Source organism: Arachis ipaensis, chromosome B06 (genome assembly GCF_000816755.2).
Source record: "Arachis ipaensis cultivar K30076 chromosome B06, Araip1.1, whole genome shotgun sequence".
NCBI lineage: Eukaryota > Viridiplantae > Streptophyta > Magnoliopsida > Fabales > Fabaceae > Arachis > Arachis ipaensis.
In genome coordinates, this window is record NC_029790.2 from 70,155,189 (window position 1) to 70,174,207 (window position 19,019).

A 19,019-nucleotide genomic window follows, 5' to 3' on the forward strand; every position below is an offset into this window, starting at 1 on the left:
TAATATGCAATGTATGCAATGTAATATTCTTTATATATATATATATTTGATCTATTATACAGATATGCCAAAGCAAAAGAGGTACAAGAATCTACTTAAAGCAGCAGCAGCTACAAATTCTTCACAAGACAAGTCAATATCACCTACAAATTCTTCACAAGACAAGTCAATAGCAGCTACAGATTCATCCCAAGACAAGTCGGCAGCTTCAAATGCATCACAAGTCAAGTCCGCAGCTGCTGTAAATTTCTCCCAAGACAAGTTGGCAGCAGCGGAAAATTCCTCCCGACACAAGTCGGCAGCAGCTGCAAATTCCTCCCGGGACATGTCAGCAGCTTCAAATTCCTCCCGAGACAAGTTGGCAGCTTCAAATTCCTCCCGAGACAAGTCGCAGCTACAAATTCCTCCCGAGATAAGTCGATAAAAGTTGCAAGTTCCTCCCGAGACAAGTCGGCAGCTTCAAATTCTTCTGAGCCATCATCAGTTGCTCCAACTATATCTGAGCATCCATCCGAACCTAAACATAAACGTGGGCGTGAATCTAAGCATTACTGGACTATTGATGCCATAGGTATGTAATATTCTCAACTGTAATATTCTCCAGCCACCTATCACACCATTTCTTTTGCAACGACCCAACTCCCAGTATGCCATGGTCATACAAGAAGCTAAGTGTTACTAACTTATCCCTCTTAATTATTAACTATTATTTACTATATGAGCCTGTTCCTTGTTAGAGTCTTTTTACCACCCGTAACTTTTAATATTTCTATTTTTACCACCCTAACTTTCAGAAATTACCAAATAACCCCTCAAACACCAAAATAATTACTTCCTTTCCCTTTTATGAATCAAAAAGGTGTTCTTCATTGTTCTTTACCACACTCAAAGTGTTCTTCATGTTCTTCATAAATTCTTCAGATTCTTTCTCTGTTTTTACCCATTTTTCAGTCTTTTCAGCAACCGATTTTTACTATAATTCATAATAAATTAGCAGCCACTAAAACCCCATCTTTTCTACATGATTTCAACACAAATTGAACCTCAATTTAAGCTTAGGGTTTCGTTTTTCCAGCTGGCCAAGAACATGAACTTTAAAGCTTGAATTTCATCAAATTTCATCAAAATTTCACCAAATCTTCACCAAGAATCAATCATATATGCAACCAATTTTTAGCACAGCCAAATTATACAACATTCAAACATCTCAAACACAAATAATCAAGATTAATTTCGTGGCACCCTACCTGATTTTGCTGCCCCTAACTCAGTTAGATTTTCAGGTGGTCCTTAAGCACTTTTTCCTCCTAAATCACATCAAGAAAACACATATTTAAGCATGTTTCCTTGAAAGGGAACAACCCGTATACCCGGTTACCCGGGGACAACCCGCTTCAACCCGAAGGCCCAAACACCGGCCCTTCAAAGCCTCTAACCCAAATATCTCTCTTATCTTAACCAAATAAGATAAGATAAGATATTCATCATCACCTATAAATAAGAGGACCCAGGTCCCCCCAGGTATTCATTCATTCCTCACACTTTCTGCCTCTTAGATCCATTCTGACTTGAGTGTCGGAGTGTCTTTGCAGGTACCACCCCCATTGTTCCAGTCAGGCCATCCGGTTCTAGCTTCGCCCGCGGGTTCCCGATCCACCCTTCAAACCGTACCAGAGACATCTCGTACATTGGCACCGTCTGTGGGGACCCTGCGCCAGCTGGGCCCGATGGGGGACGTCCTAGAGGAAACCCCCTTAAGCCAGGATGACTCTCAACCGATTAACCCAACCCCCGAGCACCGTGAAGTCACAAACCAAGCGAGAATAGCAAGCACTATCCAAAACGCGAACGATCACGACGTCACGGACCGACGACATCCTGAGAAAGCCAGCGACAAAGCAGCACAGATCATCCAGGATCTCTGCCTCCGAGTTCAGGAACTCGAAGGCAAGATAACCAATAAAGGGAATCACAACAACGAGCACGGAAGCCATGCAACCTCCAGATCAAGATCTCGCCGCGGTAGGTCGCCAACCCGATGACACGACAGAAGAGACGGTCGCAGCTCATCACGCGATCACAGACACGAGAAATCGCCAGAACGGCGATACAACAAGAAACATAACCGCAGCGCTTCTCGAGATCTGAGTTATCAACACTACTCAGACGAAGATCGGAGGGACCGAAACACCAAACGCATGAGAAACGACCATATAATAATGGGAGCTACACCCTTCACAGAAAGAATCCTAAGGGTACCTCGACCGCTTCAACGACGAATGCCTAACGGTCGACGGACTCACGGATTCCGTCGCAAGCCTTTGCCTGACCAATGGGCTAATGAACGAAGATTTTCGCAAACACCTCACCACCAGACCGGTATGGACCATGCATGAGATCCAGAACGTCGCCAAAGATTACATCAACGACGAAGAAGTCAGCCAGGTCGTCACCGCCAACAAGCAGCAGCACGGCAACGCCCAGCGCGGCAATTCGGCTTCTCACCAAAACCCAACACTCAAAGAGAATCAACGGGACCACCCCAGGCCGACTAGCCGACCACCGAGAATAGGCAAATTCTCTAATTGCACGCCCCTGACAGCACCAATTACCGAGGTATACCACCAAATAGCAGATCGAGGCATCATTCCGAAAGCCTGGCAACTCAAAGAAAGGACAGGAGGCAACAAAACCCTTTACTGCGAATACCACCGAGGTTACGGTCACAGAACACAAGATTGTTTCGACCTTAAAGACGCCCTTGAACAAGCCATACGAGACGGCAAACTCCCAGAATTTGCCAAAATCATCAGAGAACCGAGACGCGCGGAGAGAGACAGGTCGTCGAAGAGGGAAGGACGTAACCCGAGAACCCAAAAGCAACCCCCCAGGGAAAGCCCTAAGGAAGAAATCCCGAGATGCGGCCGGAGTATTCCTAGCCGGTCTGGATGCCCGACAAGACGGCCAACCCAGGCCAGAGCCAGAAGGGGATATGGAATAATTACAAATAGGGCCAACCAAGGATGAGTACACCTTCATTAACAGGAACCTCCCATACGACCTCAAAGAGGAGCTCTCTCAACTCCTGAAACAAAATAGGGACCTGTTTGCATTCACACCGGCCGACATGCCGGGAATAAGCCCCGACCTAATGTCTCACCGTCTAGCCGTGGATCCCAAAGCTAAACCAATAGCACAAAGGAGAAGAAAAATGTCACCGGACCGAGCCACCGAGGTCAAAAAACAAGTTAAAGCCCTACTCGAGGCCAACTTTATCCGAGAACTCCCCTACATGACCTGGCTAGCCAACGTCGTACTAGTGAAAAAATCTAACGGGAAATGGCGAATGTGCGTCGATTACACGGACCTCAACAAAGCTTGTCCGAAGGACGCCTTCCCCCTACCAAACATCGACGGATTGGTAGACGCTGCATCCGGTCACCGATACCTCAGCTTCATGGACGCATATTCCGGATACAACCAGATTCCGATGCACCGACCAGACGAAGAGAAAACAGCGTTCATCACCCCAGACGGGACGTACTGCTACACAGTAATGCCCTTCGGCCTAAAAAACGCTGGAGCAACCTACCAAAGACTGGTTAACAAGATATTCCGAGACTTATCCGGTAACAAATTAGAAGTTTACATAGACGACATGCTCGCCAAGACCGAATCCGGCGAACAACTAACCGACGACCTCAAAGTCATAATGAACACCCTACGAAAGCACCAAATGCGACTCAACCCGGCAAAATGTGCCTTCGGAATGGAGGCAGGGAAGTTCCTCGGCTTCATGATTACGCAACGCAGAGTTGAAGCAAACCCAGAGAAATACCGCGCCGTCCTCGAGATGACGAGCCCCAAAAACCTTAAAGACATCCAAAGGCTCACCGGCCGACTAACGGCATTGTCACGCTTTCTCGGGGCTTCGGCCAAAAAGCGACCCCTTTCTTCAAACTAATGAAAAAAGAAGCCCCCTTCAAATGGGAGACGGAATGTGAAGAAGCATTCCAACACTTCAAGAGGGTCCTAGCGGAACCACCAATCCTCGCCAAACCCCAAACAGGGGAAACACTTTACTTATACCTCTCCATAACGGAAGAAGCACTCGCAGCAGCACTCGTCCGTGAAAACGAGAAAAAGGAACAAAAACCCGTATACTTCATAAGCAAAGTCCTACAAGACGCGGAAGCTCGCTACTCACGCTTAGAAAAGCTAGCTTTCACACTCCTTACAGCCTCCCGACGCCTACGACAATACTTCCAAGCTCATCTCGTGACAGTTCGAACCGACCAAGCGGTCAAACAGGTGTTGCAGAAACCCGACCTAGCTGGAAGAATGCTAGCGTGGTCCATCGAACTATCTCAATTCCAGATCAAATTCGAACCCCGGAATGCGATCAAAGCACAAGCTATGGCCGACTTCATCGAGATGACCCCGGGAAAGCTCACCCTCGAATCATGGAAACTACATGTCGACGGCTCATCAAACTCCACCTACGGAGGCGCCGGAGTCATACTCGAAAATCAAGACGGAATCACGATCGAACAGTCGGTACGATACGAATTTCTAGTATCAAACAACCAAGCAGAATACGAGGCCCTCTTGGCAGGCCTATCATTAGCCCAGGAAGTCGGAGCAAAGGTCCTAGAAGTAAATACCAATTCACAAGTAGTCAGTTCCCAAATTAACGGAGACTACCAGACACGAGACCCCATACTCCAACAATACCTCGCCAAGGTAAACAAACTAAGAAAAGGATTTGAACACGTCACCATACGGCACGTCCCTAGGGAACGAAATGCCAGAGCAGACCTACTCTCCAAACTAGCCAGCACCAAACCCGGACACGGTAACAAATCGTTAATCCAGGAAGTCGTTAAGACACCCTCCGTGTCAACAACAACCAACGCTCACCTGACAATCTCAAACCAGGGATCTTGGACCTACCCGATCCTGCAATACCTCCTCGATGGAACACTGCCACCAGACCCCAAAGAGGAAAAGCGAATAAAAAGGGAAGCCGCCAACTATACCATTGTCGCAGGACAGCTATACAAACGCGGATTCTCGCAACCCCTGCTCAAATGCATCGAACCCGAGAACACGGAGTACATACTCCGTGAAATCCACTAAGGCTGCTGCGGTCACCACGTTGGAGGCAAGACTTTAGCCCAAAAAGTCATCAGAGCAGGCTACTTCTGGCCCACGGTTATCCGAGATTCCATGCAAATAGTTAAAAACTACGACAAATGCCAAAGGCACGCCAATATCCACCAAGCCGCACCGCACCAGCTCAGCACCATATCGGCAGAACGGCCATTCGGCACTTGGGGCATCAACCTCGTCGGACCCTTCCCTACGGCACCTGGCCAACTCAGATACCTCATCGTCGCCATAGACTACTATACTAAATGGATCGAAGCCGAACCCCTGTCCACCATAACGGCAACCTAATGCCGAAAATTCCTCTGGCGTCAGATCATCACCCGATTCGGGATCCTCGAGATCGTCATCTCGGACAACGGAACCCAATTCACCGACAAAAAATTCAGAGAATTTTTAGAGGGGCTGCGTGTATCCCACCGTTTCAGCTCGGTAGAACACCCCCAGACAAACGGACAGGTGGAATCCGCAAACAAAATAAGCATCAAAGGACTTAAAAAGTGGCTCGACGAAGCCAAAGGGCTATGGGCCGACGAACTCGGGTCGGTCCTATGGTCATACCGAACCACACCTCAAACGACAACAGGAGAAACACCTTTCCGACTAACATACGGTGTCGAGGAGGTCATCCCGGTAGAGATCAGAGACCCAAGCCCCAGGAAAATGGTAGGAGGTAACGACGAGGAAGCAGAACGAGACCTCATCGACGAAACCAGAAGCATAACCCATCTCAGGGAGCTAGCCCTAAAGCAAAGAATCAGCCTGAGATACAATCACGGAGTCATCCGGCGAGAATTTGCGGCCGACGACCTTGTCTTACGACGAAACGACATCGGTCCCCCGACCCCAGGAGAAGGAAAGCTCACCCCCAATTGGGAAGGACCATATAGAGTCAAGGCTGTAATCGGAAAAGGAGCGTACAAACTCGAACGGCTCAACAGTGACGAAATCCCGAGAACATGGAACGCCGCCAACTTGCGACGATACTACGCCTAGACCAACCTACAAAGGTCGCACCCTTATCCTCATTTTTGTTTTTGTACTTCTCCTACCAGTTTACAAATTCATAGGTTTTATTTCCCATTTAAGTTTTGAACTCGGGTACACTTTCCCGCCACCAACGGAGGGTTTTAACGAGGCCCAACCATCAATAAAAATTCCATTAGAACAAGCTATTTCTATTTTCCTTAGTATCCCAAAAGCGGAACAAAGACACGGCCGCAACCGGGGGGACTGATCACCCCCCAGGCCCAAACATGCGGATATCCACAAAAGAACCCGACCAAACGACGGTCCGAGGAAACAAACGAAATACACACGAAATAGCCTAAAACGGAATACATAATAGGCCCTGACGGCCCAAAAACAACAAAACATACCAAAGGCCCGGACGGCCCAAAAACAACAACGGAACATACGAAAGGCCCGAACGGCCGATAAAATACCATTAAAATGAAAATAAAGTGTTCCAAAATCAAAATACACGGCCCCTGGCCATCCAAAAATATCCAAAAGCACAGCTCAAAGAAAAAATCCAAAGAGATAAAAGTAAAAGCTACTCAAGGTCAACAATCTGGCCACCGCGAACAGTCTTGAAGGCCCCCATCACGGACATATCCACACCAGGAGCCAGCACTGAAGCTTGAGCCCTCATCGTCTCCTCGGTAGCCGCAATTGCATCCTTCGCATCAGCTAGTAACTCCGTCTTCTCCCTCCTCAAGGCAGCAACCTCGGCCTTTAGAGCCTCCGATTCGGCGAGAAGCATGGCAGCCTGAGAACCTACATCGGAAGCCCGCTACCGTTCCTCTGCCAACTGAGAGAGAAGCGAAGTCTCAACCTCGGCAAGTCGGAGAATCTCTGACCCGGCCTCCTCAGAAGACTTCACAGCCCTCTCCCTCGCAGCCTCGGCGGCCTCAAGTTCCCCCTTCAACTTGGCTACCTCAGCATGAGAATGACGAAGCTTCTTGTCCAGCAAACCGACCTGAGCCATCACAAGCTCAGCCTTCCGAACAACAACGGCAGACCGGAGGAGAGCACGATACACCGACTTGGCCTGGAACGAAACATCGCAGCCATCAAAAAACGGCTCCGTTCCAGGCATCAAGTGTTGATCAATAAACCCCGGGGCATCGAAGCGTCGATCCATCACACTGGGCACAAGACCCTCATCCTCAAAAGTTTCACTGCTCGGGTCCTCAGGCCTCTTCCTCTTCCGAGAAGCCTCAGCAGCCGTCACCACAACGACTTCAGGAGAGTTCGCAGGGCCAGGAGAAACTTGAGCATCGACCCGTGCACCCGAGGAAATCACCTCCTGAGAAACCGGCTGAGACTCCACGGCAGGATTAGAAACAGGAGTAGCCGGGGACAACGACCCCTCCTCCTGGGCCATCGCCGCCTTCAGACGCGCCAAGGATGTCAAGCCACCAGCCATCTCAACTGCAAAGGAAACAAGAAACAAAAATCCAAGTTACAAAAATGGGAAACAAAACATAAAAACAAGTAAAGAACGGACACACGCGACACACACCAACATACGACCGGCAAGCAACCGGATCACCCATCACGTCCCGAGGATTAAGAGGACGCTCCCCAAATAACTGCCACAGGACAAGAGCGATATCCCGCTCCTCCGAAGACAAGAACTCCTTCGAAACCCGAGTAAATACGGACGGACCAGCCTTAAAGTTCCAGTAAGTGGGGAACCGACGCTCACCCTCCAGCGTCAACCAAAAAGAGTGATGCCCCCTCGCAGGACGAACTTTAAAATAACCACTCTTAAAACCGTGGAAGGAGTCTTCATACAAACCGAAAACCCGACGGTGGGGCTGAGCTCGGAAGGATACATACCCCTTCTTATGCTTCCCCTCCTTAGTCGGAAGAGTACAAAAGAAAAGGAAAAGAAAAACGTTTACTGAGGCAGGTAGCTCTAAATAATCACAAACGAGTTCAAAAGACCGTATTGCCGCCCAGCTGTTCGGATGTAGCTGGGACAGCGCCACGGAGCACCGATTCAACAATTGCTGAACAAAAGGAGAAAAAGGAAGCCGAACACCAAGCTGGGTGAACATCGCCTCATACACCCACATCCAATCCGGCACTGTCGGGGAATCGAGATTGGTATAGCAAACCCTCTCGTCAACCTCAGGGAGGGCAAGCTCGTAGTGGCGTTCGGCGTCGCCACCCCCACAAACAGCCCCCTCACCACGGAGCCGTTGGAGGTCCGCCTCCGTCATCCGCGACGGTGTCCCCCAAACATCACTGGTGACCCAAGAAAAAAGGTCAGGGACACCCCCCGTCGGGGCCACCGGAGCCCTCACACCCTCCGTCCGTCGGCGAGCCATACCTAAAATATCGACGAGCATCACCGTCAGCCAAACCTCACGGCAGAAAACGACGGCGGGTAAAAAACCAAAAACTTACACCGCCACCGCACACCACCAATTATACGGTGGCACTCGCCCCAAGCCCCTTTCTAAAAAACCCAACGGAACTATCTAAACACCACAAACTACTCTAAAACTACACTTAGCAAAAACAAAAAACTGCAAAAAACAAAGCAGAAGAAGCAAAAAAGAAGCGAGAGAAATGCTAACCTGATAAAAGGAAGAAAAACCCAAAGGAAAGACGCTGCAGAAGAAGACCAACCGAAACCACAGAAAGCGAAAATGGAGAATGGGAAATGCTGTAATTAGAAAGAGAAGCAATAGAGAAGTAAAAGCAGCATGAGGGAACTGAAGGAGGAAAACCAAAACGGTTTTTGAAAAAAGCAAACGACGAAAATACCCTTAGAAAGAAAAGCAAACGCAAGGGCAAAAAAGAAAAAGCACAGCCTGCAATAAATACCCCCTCGAAAAAAGGTAACGCCTCGAAGAACGCAATAGACACGACTGATACGGAAGAGCCACGTCAGACCTAAACGGTCAGACGAATCTTCCACGATACGGAGACCGAGGCACCGACCTCATCTCAAAGAAACCAGACGGGCACCCGAGAAAAAATCGAGCCCATGACAAACGTCTCCCAGCGACAGACCGACCTCGCTCGCTCTCCCGCTGCGGGGGTTACTGTTACGGATCCGACCCACGGATCCCGCATACCCGGTTACCCGGGGACAACTCGCTTCAACCCGAAGGCCCAAACACCGGCCCTTCAAAGCCTCTAACCCAAATATCTCTCTTATCTTAACCAAATAAGATAAGATAAGATATTCATCATCACCTATAAATAAGAGGACCCAGGTCCCCCCAGGTATTCATTCATTCCTCACACTTTCTGCCTCTTAGATCCATTCTGACTTGAGCGTCGGAGTGTCTTTGCAGGTACCACCCCCCATTGTTCCAGTCAGGCCATCCGGTTCCAGCTTCGCCCGCGGGTTCCCGATCCACCCTTCAAACCGTACCAGAGACATCTCGTACATTGGCGCCGTCTGTGGGGACCCTGCGCCAGCTGGGCCCGATGGGGGACGTCCTAGAGGAAACCCCCTCAAGCCAGGATGACTCTCAACCGATTAACCCAACCCCCGAGCACCGTGAAGTCACAAACCAAGCGAGAATAGCAAGCACTATCCAAAACGCGAACGATCACGACGTCACGGACCGACGACATCCTGAGAAAGCCAGCGACAAAGCAGCGCAGATCATCCAGGATCTCTGCCTCCGAGTTCAGGAACTCGAAGGCAAGATAACCAATAAAGGAAAACACAACAACGAGCACGGAAGCCATGCAACCTCCAGATCAAGATCTCGCCGCGGTAGGTCACCAACCCGACGACACGACAGAAGAGACGGTCGCAGCTCGTCACGCGATCACAGACACGAGAAATCGCCAGAACGGCGATACAACAAGAAACATAACCGCAGCGCTTCTCGAGATCTGAGTTATCAACACTACTCAGACGAAGATCGGAGGGACCGAAACACCAAACGCACGAGAAACGACCATATAATAATGGGAGCTACACCCTTCACAGAAAGAATCCTAAGGGCAAAACTCCCCAAAGGCTTCGACAAACCTACCGATATGAAGTACGATGGAACTAAGGATCCCCAAGAACACCTAACGGCTTTTGAGGCCAGAATGAACCTAGAAGGAGCGGCCGATGCGGTCCAATGCAGAGCCTTCCCGGTAACCCTCGCCGGGCCAGCGATCAAATGGTTCAACGCCCTCCCGAACGGATCCATAGCCAGCTTCCACGATATTACACGAAAGTTCATGGCCCAGTTCACTACTAGGATCACCAAAGCCAAACACCCCATCAGCTTACTAGGGGTCACGCAAAAACAAGAAGAATCCACAAGAAAATACCTCGACCGCTTCAACGACGAATGCCTAACGGTCGACGGACTCACGGATTCCGTCGCAAGCCTTTGCCTGACCAATGGGCTAATGAACGAAGATTTTCGCAAACACCTCACCACCAGACCGGTATGGACCATGCATGAGATCCAGAACGTCGCCAAAGATTACATCAACGACGAAGAAGTCAGCCAGGTCGTCGCCGCCAATAAGCGGCAGCACGGCAACGCCCAGCGCGGCAATTCGGCTTCTCACCAAAATCCAACAATCAAAGAGAATCAACGGGACCACGCCAGGCCAACTAGCCGACCACCGAGAATAGGCAAATTCTCTAATTACACGCCCCTGACAGAACCAATTACCGAGGTATACCACCAAATAGCAGATCGAGGCATCATTCCGAAAGCCCGGCAACTCAAAGAAAGGACAGGAGGCAACAAAACCCTTTACTGCGAATACCACTGAGGTTACGGTCACAGAACACAAGATTGTTTCGACCTTAAAGACGCCCTTGAACAGGCCATACGAGACGGCAAACTCCCAGAATTTGCCAAAATCATCAGAGAACCGAGACGCGCGGAGAGAGACAGGTCGTCGGAGAGGGAAAGACATAACCCGAGAACCCAAAAGCAACCCCCCAGGGAAAGCCCTAAGGAAGAAATCCCGAGATGCGGCCGGAGTATTCCTAGCCGATCTGGATGCCCGACAAGACGGCCAACCCAGGCCAGAGCCAGAAGGAGATATGGAAAAACTACAAATAGGACCAACCAAAGACGAATATACCTTTATTAATAGGAACCTCCCATATGACCTCAAAGAGGAGCTCTCTCAACTCCTGAAACAAAATAGGGACCTGTTTGCATTCACACCGGCCGACATGCCGGGAATAAACCCCGACCTAATGTCTCACCGTCTAGCCGTGGACCCCAAAGCTAAACCAGTAGCACAAAGGAGAAGAAAAATGTCACCGGACCGAGCCACCGAGGTTAAAAAATAAGTTAAAGCCCTACTCGAGGCCAACTTTATCCGAGAACTCCCCTACATGACCTGGCTAGCCAACGTCGTACTAGTGAAAAAATCTAATGGGAAATGGCGAATGTGCGTCGACTACACGGACCTCAACAAGGCTTGTCCGAAGGACGCCTTCCCCCTACCAAACATCGACGGATTGGTAGACGCTGCATCCGGTCACCGATACCTCAGCTTCATGGACGCATATTCCGGATACAACCAGATTCCGATGCACCGACCAGACGAAGAGAAAACAGCGTTCATCACCCCAGATGGGACGTACTGCTACACAGTAATGCCCTTCGGTCTAAAAAATGCTGGAGCAACCTATCAAAGACTGGTTAACAAGATATTCCGAGACATATCCGGTAACAAATTAGAAGTCTACATAGACGAGATGCTCGCCAAGACCGAATCCGGCGAACAACTAACCGACGACCTCAAGGTCATAATGAACACCCTACGAAAGCACCAAATGCGACTCAACCCGGCAAAATGTGCCTTCGGAATGGAGGCAGGGAAGTTCCTCGGCTTCATGATTACGCAAGGCGGAGTTGAAGCAAACCCAGAGAAATGCCGCGCCGTCCTCGAGATGACGAGCCCCAAAAACCTTAAAGACATCCAAAGGCTCACCGGCCGACTAACGGCATTGTCACGCTTTCTCGAGGCTTCGGCCCAAAAAGCGACCCCTTTCTTCAAACTAATGAAAAAAGAAGCCCCCTTCAAATGGGAGACGGAATGTGAAGAAGCATTCCAACACTTCAAGAGGGTCCTAGCGGAACCACCAATCCTCGCCAAACCCCAAACAGGGGAAACACTTTACTTATACCTCTCCATAACGGAAGAAGCACTCGCAGCAGCACTCGTCCGTGAAAACGAGAAAAAGGAACAAAAACCCGTATACTTCATAAGCAAAGTCCTACAAGACGCGGAAGCTCGCTACTCACGCTTAGAAAAGCTAGCTTTCACACTCCTTACAGCCTCCCGACGCCTATGACAATACTTCCAAGCTCATCCCGTGACAGTTCGAACCGACCAAGCGGTCAAACAGGTGTTGCAGAAACCCGACCTAGCTGGAAGAATGCTAGCGTGGTCCATCGAACTATCTCAATTCCAGATCAAATTCGAACCCCGGAATGTGATCAAAGCACAAGCTATGGCCGACTTCATCGCCGAGATGACCCCGGGAAAGCTCACCCCCGAAGAATGGAAACTACATGTCGACGGCTCATCAAACTCCACCTACGGAGGCGCCGGAGTCATACTCGAAAATCAAGACGGAATCACGATCGAACAGTCGGTACGATACGAATTTCCAGTATCAAACAACCAAGCAGAATACGAGGCCCTCTTGGCAGGCCTATCATTAGCCCAGGAAATCGGAGCAAAGGTCCTAGAAGTAAATACCGATTCACAAGTAGTCAGTTCCCAAATTAACGGAGACTACCAAACACGAGACCCCCTACTCCAACAATACCTCGCCAAGGTAAACAAACTAAGAAAAGGATTCGAACACGTCACCATACGGCACGTCCCTAGGGAACGAAATGCCAGAGCAGACCTACTCTCCAAACTAGCCAGCACCAAACCCGGACACGGTAACAAATCGTTAATCCAGGAAGTCGTTAAGACACCCTCCGTGTCAACAACAACCAACGCTCACCTGACAATCTCAAACCAGGGATCTTGGACCTACCCGATCCTGCAATACCTCCTCGATGGAACACTGCCACTAGACCCCAAAGAGGAAAAGCGAATAAAAAGGGAAGCCGCCAACTATACCATTGTCGCAGGACAGCTATACAAACGCGGATTCTCGCAACCCCTGCTCAAATGCATCGAACCCGAGAACATGGAGTACATACTCCATGAAATCCACTAAGGCTGCTGCGGTCACCACGTTGGAGGCAAGACTTTAGCCCAAAAGTCATCAGAGCAGGCTACTTCTGGCCCACGGTTATCCGAGATTCCATGCAAATAGTTAAAAACTACGACAAATGCCAAAGGCACGCCAATATCCACCAAGCCGCACCGCACCAGCTCAGCACCATATCGGCAGAACGGCCATTCGGCACTTGGGGCATCGACCTCGTCGGACCCTTCCCTACGGCACCTGGCCAACTCAGATACCTCATCGTCGCCATAGACTACTATACTAAATGGATCGAAGCCGAACCCCTGTCCACCATAACGGCAACCCAATGCCGAAAATTCCTCTGGCGTCGGATCATCACCCGATTCGGGATCCCCGAGATCGTCATCTCGGACAACGGAACCCAATTCACTGACAAAAAATTCAGAGAATTTTTAGAGGGGCTGCGTGTATCCCACCGTTTCAGCTCGGTAGAACACCCCCAGACAAACAGACAGGTGGAATCCGCAAACAAAATAATCGTCAAAGGACTTAAAAAGCGGCTCGACGAAGCCAAAGGGCTATGGACCGACGAACTCGGGTCGGTCCTATGGTCATACCGAACCACACCTCAAACGACAACAGGAGAAACACCTTTCCGACTAACATACGGTGTCGAGGCGGTCATCCCGGTAGAGATCGGAGACCCAAGCCCCAGGAAAATGGTAGGAGGTAACGACGAGGAAGCAGAACGAGACCTCATCGACGAAACCAGAAGCATAACCCATCTCAGGGAGCTAGCCCTAAAGCAAAGAATCAGCCTGAGATACAATCACGGAGTCATCCGGCGAGAATTTGCGGCCGACGACCTCGTCTTACGACGAAACGACATCGGTCCCCCGACCCCAAAAGAAGGATAGACCAACCTACAAAGGTCGCACCCTTATCCTCATTTTTGTTTTTGTACTTCTCCTACCAGTTTACAAATTCATAGGTTTTATTTCCCATTTAAGTTTTGAACTCGGGTACACTTTCCCGCCACCAACGGAGGGTTTTAACGAGGCCCAACCATCAATAAAAATTCCATTAGAACAAGCTATTTCTATTTTCCTTAGTATCCCAAAAGCGGAACAAAGACACGGCCGCAACCGGGGGACTGATCACCCCCCAGGCCCAAACATGCAGATATCCACAAAAGAACCCGACCAAACGACGGTCCGAGGAAACAAACGAAATACACACGAAATAGCCTAAAACGGAATACATGATAGGCCCTGACGGCCCAAAAACAACAAAATATACCAAAGGCCCGGACGGCCCAAAAACAATAACGGAACATACAAAAGGCCCGAACGGTCGATAAAATACCATTAAAACGAAAATAAAGTGTTCCAAAATCAAAATACACGGCCCCTGGCCATCCAAAAATATCCAAAAGCACAGCTCAAAGAAAAAATCCAAAGAGATAAAAGTAAAAGCTACTCAAGGTCAACAATCTGGCCACCGCGAATAGTCTTGAAGGCCCCCATCATAAACATATCCACACCAGGAGCCAGCACTGAAGCTTGAGCCCTCATCGTCTCCTCGGTAGCCGCAATTGCATCCTTCGCATCAGCTAGTAACTCCGTCTTATCCCTCCTCAAGGCAGCAACCTCGGCCTTTAGATCCTCCGACTCGGCGAGAAGCATGGCAGCCTGAGAACCTACATCGGAAGCCCGCTGCCGCTCCTCTGCCAACTGAGAGAGAAGCGAAGTCTCAACCTCGGCAAGTCAGAGAATCTCTGACCCGACCTCCTCAGAAGACTTCACAGCCCTCTCCCTCGCGGCCTCGGCGGCCTCAAGTTCCCCCTTCAACTTGGCTACCTCAGCATGAGAATGACGAAGCTTCTTGTCCAGCAAACCGACCTGAGCCATCACAGGCTCAGCCTTCCGAACAACAATGGCAGACCGGAGGAGAGCACGATACACCGACTTGGCCTGGAACGAAACATCGCAGCCATCAAAAAACGGCTCCGTTCCAGGCATCAAGTGTTGATCAATAAACCCCGGGGCATCGAAGCGTCGATCCATCACACTGGGCACAAGACCCTCATCCTCAAAAGTTTCACTGCTCGGGTCCTCAGGCCTCTTCCTCTTCCGAGAAACCTCAGCAGCCGGCACCACAACGACTTCAGGAGAGTTCGCAGGGCCATGAGAAACTTGAGCATCGGCCCGCGCACCCGAGGAAATCCCCTCCTGAGAAACCGGCTGAGACTCCACGGCAGGATTAGAAACAGGAGTAGCCGGGGACGACGACTCCTCCTCCTGGGCCATCGCCGCCTTCAGACACGCCAAGGATGTCAAGCCACCAGCCACCTCAACTGCAAAGGAAACAAGAAACAAAAATCCAAGTTACGAAAATGGGAAACAAAACATAAAAACAAGTAAAGAACGGACACACGCGACACACACCAACATATGACTGGCAAGCAACCGGATCAGCCATCACGTCCCGAGGATTAAGAGGACGCTCCCCAAATAACTGCCACAGGACAAGAGCGATATCCCGCTCCTCCGAAGACAAGAACTCCTTCGAAACCCGAGTAAATACGGACGGACCAGCCTTAAAGTTCCAGTAAGTGGGGAACCGACGCTCACCCTCCAGCGTCAACCAAAAAGGGTGATGCCCCCTCGCAGGACGAACTTTAAAATAACCACTCTTAAAACCGTGGAAGGAGTCTTCATACAAACCGAAAACCCAACGGTGGGGCTGAGCTCGGAAGGATACATACCCCTTCTTATGCTTCCCCTCCTTAGTCGGAAGAGTACACAAGAAAAGGAAAAGAAAAACGTTTACTGAGGCAGGTAGCTCTAAATAATCACAAACGAGTTCAAAAGACCGTATTGCCGCCCAGCTATTCGGATGTAGCTGGGACAGCGCCACGGAGCACCGATTCAACAATTGCTGAACAAAAGGAGAAAAAGGAAGCCGAACACCAAGCCGGGTGAACATCGCCTCATACACCCACATCCAATCCGGCACTGTCGGGGAATCGAGATTGGTATAGCAAACCCTCTCGTCAACCTCAGGGAGGAAAAGCTCGTAGTGGCGTTCGGCGTCGCCACCCCCACAAACAGCCCCCTCACCACGGAGCTGTTGGAGGTCCGCCTCCGTCATCCGCGACGGTGTCCCCCAAACATCACTGGTGACCCAAGAAAAAAGGTCAGGGACACCCCCCGCCGGGGCCACCGGAGCCCTCACACCCTCCGTCCGTCGGCGAGCCATACCTAAAATATCGACGAGCACCACCGTCAACCAAACCTCATGGCAGAAAACGACGGCGGGTAAAAAACCAAAAACAAACACCGCCACCGCACACCACCAATTATACGGTGGCACTCGCCCCAAGCCCCTTTCTAAAAAACCCAACGGAACTATCTAAACACCACAAACTACTCTAAAACTACACTTAGCAAAAACAAAAAACTGCAAAAAACAAAGCAGAAGAAGCAAAAAAGAAGCGAGAGAAATGCTAACCTGATAAAAGGAAGAAAAACCCGAAGGAAAGACGCTGCAGAAGAAGACCAACCGAAACCACAGAAAGCGAAAATGGAGAATGGGAAATGCTGTAATTAGAAAGAGAAGCAATAGAGAAGTAAAAGCAGCACGAGGGAACTGAAGGAGGAAAACCAAAACGGTTTTTGAAAAAAGCAAACGACGAAAATACCCTTAGAAAGCAAAGCAAACGCAAGGGCAAAAAAGAAAAAGCACAGCCTGCAATAAATACCCCCTCGAAAAAAGGTAACGCCTCGAAGAACGCAACAGACACGACTGATACGAAAGAGCCACGTCAGACCTAAACGGTCAGACGAATCTTCCACGATACGGAGACCGAGGCACCGACGTCATCTCAAAGAAACCAGACGGGCACCCGAGAAAAAATCGAGCCCATGACAAATGTCTCCCAGCGACAGACCGACCTCGCTCGCTCTCCCGCTGCGGGGGCAACTGTTACGGATCCGACCCACGGATCCCGCATACCCGGTTACCCGGGGACAACCCGCTTCAAACCGAAGGCCCAAACACTGGCCCTTCAAAGCCTCTAACCCAAATATCTCTCTTATCTTAACCAAATAAGATAAGATAAGATATTCATCATCACCTATAAATAAGAGGACCAAGGTCCCCCCAGGTATTCATTCATTCCTCACACTTTCTGCCTCTTAGATCCATCTAACTTGAGCGTCGGAGTGTCTTTGAAGGTACCACTCCCCATTATTCCAGTCAGGCCATCCGGTTCCAGCTTCGCCCGCGGGTTCCCGATCCATCCTTCAAACCGTACCAGAGACATCTCGTACAAAACTGAATCAATGGAGAGATGGTGCAGCCAACTCACCTTGATCCCAGCCTTGATAAGTCATATAATCATGTAGAGAAAGAAGAGAGGATCATTTTGGTCGGATTGGAATTTTGATTTGAGTTTTAGTTCAGCAGAAATCAAGCTTTGAAGATTTGGAACTAAGAACTTCTCTCTCTTTTTCTCTCTACCTATTTTCGGCCACAAAGTGAAAATGAGCCAGCCTTGGGGGTTTTGGGGGTGTAGGGTGAGTTGTGATTGGTTGGCTTGGAGGTGGATTAAAATAATATTAAAATATCTCAGATGTATAACTACTAAAACTAGGTGTATCGGAACACTTGTGAAAATATCTCTAAAAATTATTTTCTGAGCTACTAGAATAAATGACTCTAGTAACATATTTATTATGAGAATAAAACATGTATAATGAGGCCTTAGCATTGCTAAAGTCATCAGAGAGTGTTGGTGCTAAGCTGCACCAGTAAATTGTGAACCCGGTTAAACCGGTTTTCTATTTTTAACTAAAACTGACCAGGTAACCTTATAATATTATTCAAGAAGCTTCTAATACTAATATAATGATAATATCATCCTATTATCTCTCTTCTCTCATAAATCGAGTCCGGTTTGTCAAACTGAGACTATTTACGAAAAACCGAATTAAAACTCCTAACCGATACGGTTCAAAAACTAGGTTCTTCGCGACTGCATCATCGAGCTTGCCTCGGGAAAGGTTCTAACTTAAAGATGACATAATGACAATGAGGATTGAGATTCTTGATGATATATCAAAGGTTTTCCCCTTACTGATCTTCCGGAGAAATTCATACTTTCAGAAAAGATCTCGCGTACTCGAAAATCGGGGTTGTTACATCTTTTACTCCTCTTCCTTTCCAAATTTCACTATCTTCCAATTTACATGTCCTTGTTCAGATTTTCCTCCAAATAACGTTCCTGCCACTACTGCTTCCCTTCTACTTCTATTTCTACTACTACTATAATTTGTTGTCATGCACTTTCTCAAATATTTATGAACTAGGAAATGTTCATCTTAGTTTTATTTTTCGTTAATTTGGAGCAAGATTAGCCCGGTTTTATTTGAGAATTAATCTACTTATTTGGTTCAACTTATTCTTTAAGTTTAAATTAACTTGAAATTAAAAACGTTCTTAAAAAGAAACTTTTCTTTTTTTCTCTTTCTGAAACGTCCCTACCTTTTTTAAGGAAAACTAAAAAGAAAATGAAAGCGATTATGGTAAAGAATTAAAATGTTATTATCGAACATCCTCTTTATACAAATGTGTCATCATTCTTAAAATGTCATCATTCTTCCGATTTGATTAATATATGTAGCTG

General features: G+C 48.8%; 1 protein-coding gene across 1 annotated transcript; it reads left to right on the forward strand.

Moving 5' to 3' along the window:
• LOC110263758 lies at positions 3,964-5,139 on the forward strand. The gene has a single exon (XM_021105531.1). The coding sequence runs from the start codon at positions 3,964-3,966 to the stop codon at positions 5,137-5,139; it is 1,176 nt and encodes a 391-aa protein (XP_020961190.1).